Source organism: Acinonyx jubatus, chromosome A2 (genome assembly GCF_027475565.1).
Source record: "Acinonyx jubatus isolate Ajub_Pintada_27869175 chromosome A2, VMU_Ajub_asm_v1.0, whole genome shotgun sequence".
NCBI classification, from domain to species: domain Eukaryota; kingdom Metazoa; phylum Chordata; class Mammalia; order Carnivora; family Felidae; genus Acinonyx; species Acinonyx jubatus.
Window position 1 is genome coordinate 47564846 of NC_069383.1, and position 12531 is coordinate 47577376.

At 42.9% G+C, this 12531-nt stretch overlaps 1 protein-coding gene across 3 annotated transcripts in view; it reads right to left on the minus strand.

Moving 5' to 3' along the window:
- Window positions 1–12531, minus strand: part of CHN2 (chimerin 2) — a 300090-nt gene that overhangs the window by 142393 nt on the left and 145166 nt on the right. For all 3 annotated transcript variants that reach the window (XM_053218272.1, XM_027075183.2, XM_053218273.1), the window contains exon 2: window positions 4474–4512. In XM_053218272.1, coding sequence (XP_053074247.1) covers window positions 4474–4512 — 39 coding nt within the window. The remainder of the gene's footprint in view (window positions 1–4473; window positions 4513–12531) is intronic.

A 12531-nucleotide genomic window follows, 5' to 3' on the forward strand; every position in this document is an offset into this window, starting at 1 on the left:
TGCACAATCTACTTTAAATAAAATGTGGAGGGAGCTGATTTCTAAGGTTCCTATTCCTCTAAATTTCTAAGCCAGACATTTGTGGTTGCCTTCCCCACATCCATTTCCATCTCCTCCATTCTAACAGTCCTCCAAATTTTCCAGTTATGTGGATTACAGAGGGTTGGTCCCTGACTGGTTCAGGTCAGCAGCATATTCAACTCTTTGACCGTAATGATGGAGTTGAGAATGGGTAATGCAGGTCGGTCAGGGCTGAGACTCCGTTCTAAGTCTTTGCTAGAGGTATCCGGAAAGTAAACTGTCTGCCTGCTGCTCTTGAATAAGGGAGGTAGTCCTGATGCTGTTGGTAGCTATCTGGGATCACAAAGGGAGAGCCTCCTAATAGTGATGCCCAACCTGAAAAGCAGAGCCAAGGAAGGAAGAGATACACAACTGCCTATGTCGCTTGAGGTGCTGGAATAAGTCCCTGGACCTTTTGCTTAAGTCACTGAATGTGATGGAGTGGAATATTCTGTTACCTCCATCCAAGAGCATCGCAATTAGCATTAAAACTTAGAAATCGGGGCACCTGGGTGGCTCAGTCAGTTGACCATCTGACTTCAGCTCAGGTCATGGTCTCACGGTTCATGGGTTCGAGCCCCGCATCGGGCTCTGGGCTGATAGCTCAGAGCCTGGAGCCTGCTTCGGAGTCTGTGTCTCCCTCTCTCTCCGCCCCTCCCCTGCTTGTGCGCGCTCTCCTTCTCAAAAATAAATCAACATTTAAAAAAAAAAACCTTAGAAATCACTTTTTAAAGTGTGTTATTATCAGGTAAGCTAATTTTCTTTTAGGCATAATGTCATAATAGGGACTAATGCCTCATGATAAGAATCTGATACCAAGTAAGTCAAAATTAATGTCCAGTAGTCAGCAATAAAAGACATACCTATAGGGCGCCTGGGTGGCGCAGTCGGTTAAGCGTCCGACTTCAGCCAGGTCACGATCTCACGGTCCGTGAGTTCGAGCCCCGCGTCAGGCTCTGGGCTGATGGCTCAGAGCCTGTTGCCTGTTTCCGATTCTGTGTCTCCCTCTCTCTCTGCCCCTCCCCCGTTCATGCTCTGTCTCTCTCTGTCCCAAAAATAAATAAAAACGTTGAAAAAAAAAATTAAAAAAAAAAAGACATACCTATATACTTCTACACCAATTAAAAATCACATTTTTAGAACCAAGTCCTCTAATATGGCAAAAATGTACTGCCTTCAGTAAATAGAGGAGCAACTTAAAAGTACCAAAAGTCACTAGAGTTAAAAAAAAAAAAAGTGTGCGTGATGGGCAAATGTGCATTCCATAAATGCTATGCTAATGAGCTTGACATCAATACCTAAAATTATCTTTCAAAGGACTCTTTGTAAACATTTCACAGAAAAGGCCTCGGTGGTTTCTCAGGTTCAAAATGGATTTAACAACAGGTTATTTAAAACCAAGCAAATTTCATGCTCTGAAATTTTTTTGGACTTTCAGATCAGGAAAATGCTACAGGTTTAGCATATTTGAATTTTTTTTAAGTAGACTCCAGGCCCAGCATGGAGTCCAAGGTGAGGCTTGAACTCATGACCCTGAGATCAAGATCTGAACAGAGATCAAGACCCAGACACTTAACCAACGGAGTCATCCGGCCGCCCCTGGCATATGTGGATTTTAAAAAGGATCTCGTGAAGCCCTGCAAGGCCCTAAGATTCCTTTTCCGATTCATCTTTGAAGACTCATATACAAATTTAACCCCTCCTATACAGTCTTCTCTAATCTCAGGCGGTGGAAGAGGAGGATACTATGACTGAAGAAGCCATTTGCATTTTAAGTTAATCGCTTTATATCTTCTCCCTTACAAGACCACACATTGGAGAAAAGTAGGGGTCACAAGGTAGTCATTTTTGATTCCTAAACCTTGTTCTCTGACGTGCAAAAGGTCTTGCCTGCATGTTTGCTGAAAGACCGTATGAGTGGATAGTAGTCTTGGGAATAAGATAGAGTAGCATGAGCTTGGGGATAATACGGTCAGTGAGCTTAGGAGTGGCCCAGCACCCAAACTCAAATAATTTATGGGTCCAGGACAGCCAAAACAGCTCTTGCTCAGTGATGCTCTGGATAGATTCAGGCAGTGTGGTTTTGATGATGTCGACGGCACATCTGGTGGCATTACTCCCCTCAGTTTTAGAGTTATACATCACGAGAGGCCCTCAAATAGAGCTGGGATGACTATCAGTTGGGCGTAATAAAGAGCAATTTCATATATGCCATTAGGTTTGTGTTAAACGGCCTCAGCTATCCCTTCTGTGTCGAAAGTTGTATGATTTCAGAGCAAATGAGAAAAAAAAAAAAAGCACGACTTCGGTTAGACCCCCAAACCAGACTCAAAACCGACACACTAGGGTGAAATTGATAGTGTAAACATATAATTAGCAACGTGTTTTCCACCTTCCTTAGGACTCAGAAGCACTTTTAAGAGATATATTGGGTGGCCCAAGGCCTCTTAGCAAAAGGCGAAATGAATTTGAGCCAATGCCATCTTTTTGCTTCCGTAAAGCTCTCTGCGGTGGCATTCGCTCAACAAATATTTATCGGCTAGTTAATGTATGCAAGGCTGTGTGCAAAGCAGTGTGCAAAGCACAGTAAGTCATGGAACACCCAGCGCCTCTCACTACAGATATTTTGTTGATTTACTGTCAGAGTTCTTCACACTCCATTAGGAAACAAACAAACAAAAACATCCAATTACTAAGTCATTAGCGCTGCCTTTTAAAATAGAAGATCAGAGTGCAGAACATTAGACTGGAAGGGCCCTTGGAGACCCGGCACAGCCCCTTTATTTCACAGATGGAAGAACAGACTCATGTAATAAAGAATGAGGTGCCTCTATATATGCTGACATGGAAAGATAAAAACAAGGTATTTGTGAAGTGCAACAAGCAAGCTGAAGGACACCAAGTACAGCATAAGCGCCATTTTTCTCAAAAGGGAACAACAGCAAAAATGTCTTAACGTTAGCCGTGTGTATTTTGAACACTTGGAAGGATACGGTTTCCAAAACTGACCGAGGTCAGCTCCTGGGAAGCAGGAAAGAGACACGGAATCCGGGGTGGGGCTGGCTTGTCAATTAGGAAAAAATTCACACTCAACCTTGTGTATTTTGTAATGTTTGTCTCTTATGCAGCTGTGTATTGCTTCTGTAACAGAGAGAGAGAGAGACACAGGCATGTGCGTATATGCGTGTGTGCATGTATACTTAGGTAGGACATTTTGAGTGGAAGGAAAACAATCGTGAAAACTTGCAGGCTGGGGGTCAGACTTGCTTCTGGGTTCCACCCTGAATGCCAGTCCGATGTGCTCAGAGATGGAGAACATATGCTAAGTTACTGAACCTCCCTGAGCTGTGGTTTCCTTGCATGGGAAACAAGATAATAATGGTAGCCATCGCTTAGGGCTGTGGTGAGAATGTGAGAGTTCAGGCACACAGCTGGCACAGTGGCCAGCACAGGGCAGCTCTCACGGGTGGTAGAAACAACGGTGGCATCGATAACGACGATAATAATTATTCTTATGATTGCTGTGCAGAATCAGAGCCCGAACAAGGACACGTGTCCCTGGGCTGTCGCCACGGTGGGTTTCCAACCGAGCACATGCCTCCCCTCACTTGCTGGAGAATCACTTAGGCAGATGATACTAAGGACAGAGAAAATAAGAGAAAATGAACTCGATGTGATGACAACTGCCTGCCTTCATGAAGGGAACTGAACTGTTGACTGATGACCAGATATGACCTCTGTTTCAAAGGCATCACCTGTAGTGCCCAAACAGTTCTTTGCCATCTGTTAATATTCTTTGCGGTAAATGTCATATGATACTACAACTATAGGATGATCAGCGAAGAATGTACTTCATGGAAGTCAACACATTCATCCTTGCTGAGCAACTCTGCAAAAAGGGAAAGGAAAGGGGCTCGGTCGGTTGGGCGTCCGACTTTGGCTCAGGTCATGATCTCGTGGTCCATGAGGTCGAGCCCCGCATCGGGATCTGTGCTGACAGCTCAGAGCCTGAAGCCTGTTTCAGATTCTCTCTCTATCTCTCCTCTCTCTCTCTCTCTCTCTGCCTCTCCCCCACTCACGCTCTGTCTCTGAGAAATGAATAAACCTTAAAAAAATGTGAAAAAAAAAAAAAAGGAAAGGAAAGCCCCAACCCAAAAGGTGGGGGAGTCAGAATGTATATCTTTTTTTCTAAGCATTCCTGAAGTAGGTCACAGGCAGCCTGCTCTTGAGGGTCCTGGCCAAGGGAGAGGGCTGTGCAGTTCACCGTGACTTCTTCCTTAGCGGAAAAAGCAAGATTTGGGTTTTCAGTGCTGTGATGCGGGACTGCTTGTGTTCATTAAATCAAAGGCAAGAATTGTTCAAAAGGCAGGCCTACTGAGGACATCTGAAGAGATTCTCATTTCAAATACTCACAGTACGATTTCCATATTGGAGGCTGGTATTCTTCAGCATCTAGAATAAAAAAGGGGAAAAAAATCAATCTGTCAGCCTGAACGTCAAACTGTCAACATGTGTCTCCTTCGGAGGAACAACAGTCTGTCAGTAGTACTTGCATTCTGGTCCCAGGGGGCCCTCTCTGCTCATTTATGGGACAGTTCCAGCCATGAGGGAGGAAATGTACATGGCAACCCTTGTGGACCCAACAGCACTCTCTTCAGATCACTTACCATGACAGAAATCAATTGCTTAACCATTTTCATAGAGCCCAGTAAATCAAAAAAGATTTTTAAAGCAATTAACTTGATTGTACCCTCCAGTAATCCTTTCAAAGAGTATTTACTTAACTTGGCATAATAAACATATAATTTATCTCACAGTTTCCCATCAGACCTTTAGCCCATTTATTAAGACTTGAGGGCAAGACGTAAAGGGGCAAGTATGTAATATTAAATCTGGGAAGTTGTGCAACTCAACCAACTGAACTCCTAAAATGACTGGGTCTGACAGCAGAGACACTGATGATTCAATTGGAATCGCATTATCTCCTTGAATTTATTCCAGTGTGTGACTTAGGAAATTTCTAGAACACCTCTCAGCAATCCAAAGTGTCAGAGTGAAAGAGTTACAATAAAATGGAGAGGATGAAATTGTTATTCATCAATCTAGAAAACAGACAATGGGAGAAAAATCTGCTTGTTCAGTCGATTCAACAATCCCAGTGCTGACAGCTGAATTTATAATTGTGATGGAGTTATTACAGCCTTCCTGAGCATGTAGCTAAGGCCTTGGTAAAACATTGGTAACTTAAGCAGCCAGAGGGGAGAATCCTTTCCCTCAAATCACAGAACACCGAGCTGGAGGGAACATTAAGAGTCCTCGAATTCGGCACCTTTTACGAGGAAACTGTTCTTGTCATCCTGCACCCCCAAGGTATCACACAGCCATCCTCCCACTGCCCTTGTCCTTATGCTACTGTCACCAACGAGTTTCATGCCAAGGACCAGAAATTCTCTAACCTCATGCATGGAGACAGTTTGAGAATTTTTCCTGAGAAACAAATACGCTATTTATATAAAAACTAACTCAAGAGTGGTGAACTTCCCCAAATCCTACTTAATTACAGTTGTGTAGCTTAAATTAAATTCTTTCACAATTAATGTCTTGCTCTCTGGGGCCCACCTGATCACAGAGGCAACTAAATGCCTCTGAATGTAGTTTTCATTCACATAAATCTGTATCCTTAGGCCCACATTGCCAGGAACCTATCTATGAATAATCAGCCACGTAAGTGCACACACAAATACAGTGCATTAATAATGGTTTGTGTTCTTATTCAAACTTGGTTTGCTGATAAAAGTGACATTCTTAATAGTTTTGCCAAAGTAGAACAATATCTTAGAATAGTGAGCTTTTAACCCAAACAAGCCACTAATTTCACTCTATATATGACAGAAACCAATTTTAATGAATTAAATTGTATTAAATTAATTAAATTTTATTAAGTTTCAATGAATTAAATTGTAAGGGGTATTTGTTTATTAAAAGCACCCAAATAAAATAAATCAAGTTGCTGAGTTTATAATAAAATAGAAACATCCATACAATGCCACCTCACCAGAAAAGCCAGGTCCTGTATGTTAAAATGTTGAGGGCATTTTCAAAAATATTTTTCAAAGATAAACACACACACACATACACACACACACGCACACACACACACAAGATTGCATGAATCCTCACCACTAGATCACCAGGGTGACCAGATCGAATAGAAATGTAAATCTCCGAGATGTCATCTACAACGAAGCTCTAACGTCTTACTCTTCTGGATGAGATTTGTTCTCTGAGGCGAGAGCACAATCCCCAGACCAAGAAGTGGTCAAGAATGTTCAGTGCCTAGAATGCCAGTCTCTGCCTATTAAGGGAAGGTCCCCAAAGAGAAGGAATCTCCTTTACGCAGGTTTTAAGGATAGCTCAGATGCTCTCCTTGGGTCTCCTACGGTCTTCTTGACTGAAGTCAAAAGCCTAGACTCCAGGATCCCTCCCTGTCCATCACAATCTGGCTGTTTCGTGAAAAACCCAGAATTTTGTTTCATCTGAAACACTGACTCCCAACTTGATAACTTTTGCTTGACCTGCCTGCTACAGAAACAATCTACCCCTTGCCAGTTGTTCGCGTTAGCGGTATCATGGAGAAGTGAAGAAGGCCCCCTACGGAGACCAGAGATCACAATACGCCCCTGCTGGACATTCTGCAGTGTCTTCCTTCTGCGTTTGGAATAAGAGATACAAACCTCTTGCTGTGGCCTTCAAGGTCTTGGGTCATCTGGTGCCTGTCCACCTCTTTGACATCTCTGCAGACATTTTGCCCTTCTACACTCCCCCAGAAAGGCTAACTTTCTCTCTGTTCCCAGAGCAAGCCATGCTCTTCCGAGCCCCCAGCCACTGCTCTTGTGGATGGTCCACATAAAATGCTTTCGGATACATCTTTGCATGGCTGACTTCCTCCATTATGTAGGGCTTGGCTCACAGGTCACCTCCCGGGGGCCTCCCCTGACAATCTTGTGTAAAGTAGCCTACCCCTAGCTCTCGGCACTCTCCTTCATCGCATTTATTGCCACCTGAAATTATTTATCGATTTGTTGGCTTGTTGTTACTGGGCTCATCCCACGAATAGCCCAACTCCATACAAGCAGGAACTTCATTCACTGGTGCATCTCCAGGCCTGAGAAGGGTGCCTGGCATGTAACACATATTCAAAAAGCCTGTGTGACGTCCGAGAAGCCTCAAGGTTCAAATTTTACCTCCCACAATGACTGGCTGAATAACTTGAATCGGGTTACTTAAATTCTTTAAGCCTGCCAATACTCATCGCTGTAAAAGAGAAGAAGTCAAAGTGCCTACCTCATAACCTATCTCTTAGGGTCACTGTGGGAACTGAATGAGACCCCCACATCTCAAGTTCTTGGGACAGCGCCTGGCAAATAGCAAGTTCTGGATGTAGCTCCACTGATGTTGTCATTGTTACATTGCCCTGTCCCGGTTCTTCCCAGGCTGTCTTCTGTCCCTTGACCCCAGCCATGGCCATCTCTAGTCTTGCCCCTGGATCTGGAGCCTGTAATTAAGTTCCAGTGCTGTTGTCATGGAAGGTTTTTCTTTCCCATTAAAGAATTCAAAGTGAGAGGCCATTTGTCATGCTTCAGTGGAACAACTATAATTACCTTGGTCTTAGAGACATGTTTCAGAAACCACTAAAGCACACTGTTAGGAAACCTTGGTTAAGAGACAAGGCACAAAATATTTTTAATGCGTTGAAACAAATCTTTAGCGGCCTCCAACGCTGCTCCACCAACTTGCACATTCGCCCCAGTTTCAAACAATATTTCTCAAAGCTCTACTTTACTCTGGGATAGCCTGACACTTTTTTTTTTTTTTCAAACCGGGAATAGGTTTTCTAGGTCATTTAGTTCACCCTCCTCATTTGCCAAATGAGGAAAATGAAACGCAGAATGATTAAGTGGCTTTCTCAAGGTCATACAAGGAGTGGAGGCCAAGGTGGGATGAGAGCAGGAAACTCTGTCTTCCAGGCTTCGAACACATCAGTCATCCTTGCCAGGCAGCCCACCCTCATTTGCATGTATTGAGTCCAGAAAAAAAAACATGCCGTGAAGCAGGTTTGCTACTTCAATTCTTGTGAATCTGGAAAGACGTAATAAAGCAGGGAAAAGGAAAAAAAAATAGCCATATGAAGGACTGACATCAAGCCAAAGGGCGGGCAGTAGTTCATCTGTGTACCTGACCCCATCGAAGAGTTACAGTGCAGGAGGTGGAAGGTACTGGAAGTGCTGACAACATAAAGCCTAAGGCTTCGGGAAAGTGTATTACTTTGTGAAACATTTTCGAGAAATGGGCATGATGCAGAAGGAAGGGAGAGGAAGTAGAAGAGAAGAAGCTTCATGTTTAAGGAAAAAAAAAAACTATCGCTGAATCCAAAAGACAGGTATATGCTTTTGGAAAAGAACAATGAATTTATAAGGGTCAAAAGAGACATAGGAAATATATTGCTTAAAATACTGACTAATAGGTATCCCAACTCCTGGACCCAGCCAGCAATTCTATCCATGGGGATTTAGCCTGGGGTAGTAAATGAGCACACATACAAAGATGAATACATGAAGGAGGTTTTCATTGCTGTTTTGTGGACAACAGTGGATCCAAAAGCCCAGAAAGAAGGAAGTGGTTAGGTAAATTATCATATAACATAGCCATGGAAAATAACAGTGTGGGTCAGAGCTTTGTGGTCCAGAGCACGGCCTCTGCAGCTAGCGGTAGTCTAGGTTCCAGACCTAGTACTGTCATTTATTATAGCTATATGACCTTAGGCAATTTACCTCATCTCACTGTGCCTCAGCTGTTTTATCTATAAAATGGGAGTAATCGTGCTACCCAACATATAGCATGTTGTGAGGCTAATATGTATGAAACACTTAATCTAGCGCCTGGCATGTAGTAAATTCTATGCTTCCTATTATTTTCTTTCCTTAATGACGTAGACAAATATTTATGCTACGTGAAGTATTAAATCAGGTTATAAAATAATTTATCAAATTTAATCCCATTTTTAGAAAAGATTTATCTGCATAGGAGTTATCTATAAGGCTATAGAACCAATTATTAAATAGTCGCTATACCTGAGAGTGAAAATTTAGGCAGCTTCTGTTTTTCTCTTCATTGGCTTACCTGCATTTTCTAATTTTCTGTTCATGCTGCTTGTATAAAAATTTAAATTAATAAGAAATAAATTCATGGGAGTGCTTAATGGTTTCTCTCTTCTTTTTAAGATTTTATTTTTACGTAATCTCTATACCCAACATGGGGCTTGAACTCATAACCCTGAGATCAAGAGTTGCATGCTTCACCAACTGAGCCAGCCAGGTGCACCCTGGTGGTTTCTCTTTTTTAACATGCTGTCTAAATAAATCACCACCCTGAATACAAAGTATAAGTAAAAAGACCCAATTCTTAATATAATTCTTAATAAAATTCTTACAATTACATAGGTAGCCTGCACAGTTTTAGTCCAGGAAGAGCAAAGACTGAGGGCAAAAGAAACAAGACAAGAGCTTCTGTAGCAAAAGGCTGTGCCCAATCCCCTTGGCCCTCTGTTAAAAATTGTGTGAAATAAAGATTAATGAGCAATTCTAAGCAGGCCAGGAAACAGGTATCTCCTCTCATTAAAGAAGGGGCGGGGCAGAGGGAGAGAAAAAAGATATAGATGCTTAGAAAATGATCAAAATCTTACAAAAATAGGTAACAAGACCACTCAAAGGAAATCATCTATAGAGAATCCAAACATAGTAAACAAAAAGCAAAGCAAAGCTGGTTAAAGGGGCCTGGAGGTGCACGTTAAAACTTGGAAGTGATCAAGAAAACTTATGTCCTCAAGTAACTAAAGCTTTGAAGAGCAGCACCGCCATTCTGAGCTTTGGGGGAAGGAGGAAGAATCCCGGTGTCGGCACGTGGAAAGGTCTACTATGCCTGAGACCCAGGGCGAGGACAACAGGGGCAATAGAGAGAATAGAGAGCCCTCATAAAAAGACACCTCTCTAGACCAAGAGCATCACAAAAATAATTTAAGATCACTACTGTTTCTACTAAACTTAAAAGGAATACACACTTGTGAAAAACAGAAAAGTTCCAACAAATAAAAAATGTGTATCTTAGAAAGCCTCCTACTCAGAAAAAGTACCCTTAATCCATTGATGTGACTCTGCCTAGATTTTGTCCTGTAAGTGGCTAGAATAAAAATTTATAAAAATGGTCTCTTATCCTATCTACTGTTCTGCAATTTGCTTTTGACCTTAATGACATTCCTTAGGCATTTTTCCATGTCAGCACACAGAGATCTGTAAGGTCCTAATTTTTTGAACTATGGCTTGGTCTCCATTCCATGAGCATACCCAAATGCATTTAATTCATTAATGTAACAGTTTCCAACTGATGACTATTTAGGCTATTTTCAATTTTCTGTTACTATAAACAAAGCTGCAATGATACATATGTTAAATGCTGGCTGAAGGATCTGCATATGTTTTGTCTAAAAAGCTGTTAAAATGGGGGGCGCCTGGGTGGCTCAGTCGGTTAAGCCACCGACTTCAGCTCAGGTCATGATCTCGCCGTTTCCGAGTTTGAGCCCCGCGTCGGGCTCTCTGCTGACAGCTCAGGGCCTGGAGCCAGTGTCAGATTCCGTGCCTCCCTCTCTCTCTCCGCCCCTTCCCCACTCATGCTCTGTCTTTCTCTCTCAAAAATAAATAAACGTTAAAAAAAAAAAACTTTAAAAAAAAGCTGTTAAAATGGGCTTCAGAAGGTGGAACTCTCAACAGTGTATGGAAAAATGCCTGTGTCCCCACACCTTCACCAACACTAGCTATTGTCAACATAGGTTTTCATTTTGTGCATTCAAGACTCAATTAGAAAACACAGAGAGAAGCCTAAATATGTATTGGCAGGGAAGCACACAGGAGCACAGAATGATCCTGGGCATGAACCCGTGGAAACATATGGCCACGGAGTAAGGTAGAAACGCGCTAATCCCATTCATGTTGATGGCGGTGGCTGGAAGGCTCTACTCTTCCAGGCATTTTCAGCTCCAGAAATACATTGACTGGATGGAATCACCTGAGGAGCAAGTGTAAAGGAATTTGGGGACTGATTAATGAAGAAAAATTAGAGAACGCCAGGTGCTACACTCGAGTAAGTGACAACTAAAGAGGAAATACCTGTAAACATCAAGGAGAGCCAGATTCCTTCGGTCGGCTCAGTGGTATATGACTAGATCAACAAGAGAAACACATGCAGGGCCTTTGGAAAATGTGAGCAGTGAAAGATTCACCAATTTAGAGAATGATCTACCAAGAAAGCTGGAGATGACCCATCCTTAAGGATACTTCAACCAAAGCTGCATAAATTATTGCAGCTTGGGGTGGGGGGTCATTTGGAGACGGGGGGTGAAAGGATTGGCCCCTCCTTCTGCCATCCCCTGTCCCAGAAGGGCCAGGTCTCTGCTGTCACTTTTGATTTATTAACGCACACATTTGCAAATGGGCTGCAGTTGGTGACTTTTTTTTTCCCAGGGAAGTTGGGTGGAAAACGGGTTTTTCAATCAGACATGGGATGGCCTCGCAATGAGATCACAGTTGCAAATCTGTTGGGTGATTAGCTTAATGGGCCCAGAATGGGTGGGATTCAAATGAAACTGAACAATGACAGGAGGAGTACTATGTCACCTTTGTGCACATGCTGCAATACGCCCTTGACACACACCCTATGCCCAAGCTCCGGTCTTCAGAGGTTATGTGCAAGCCAGAGTGTGCAGCCTGTGGCTCGTCAGGCATTCCAGCCAAATGGTGCCATCCCTGGGCTGCACAATGACCTAGAGATCGTCCTAACTGCTACAACACATTGAGATGTGAAGGCTGCTACAGAGATTTCTTGTTGTCACACTGGCTAGGGAATACAAAAATGTGTTCCAATGCCTGCCATCTATACAGGTTCCCTGCAACCCCTGAGAAATCAGGCAGCCTTGTATTCTCTTTTAAAACTGCTGCTTGGGTAGAGAATGGAGGCCTGGGTGCATCTCACAGTGGATCATACGTCAGGGATTTTTGTAGCTGATTTCGTCCTCCTTGCAGAGAATAATTAATAAGACAAATTCCAGAAACTAACAGAAAGTAATAAGTTAGTAAGACAAATTCCAGAAACTTGGCTGGGCCCCAAGGACACGACTAAGCTGAGATTTTTCTGAAGACGATGAAGCTACGAAGGGCCTTGGGCTGGAGTCTGTGGTCACTAGAGGGCACTGGGGCCACACAGAGCTTCTGTTCTGGGCACTTATTCTGTATACAGAGGCATGATGAGATTCTTTCATTCAACAGGTATTTAATGAACACATACAATGAGCCAGGCCGTGGGGACACCTCAGTGAAAAAGGCAAGTAGGCTTACAAAGTTCTGTATGATCTGGCCCCTGGCC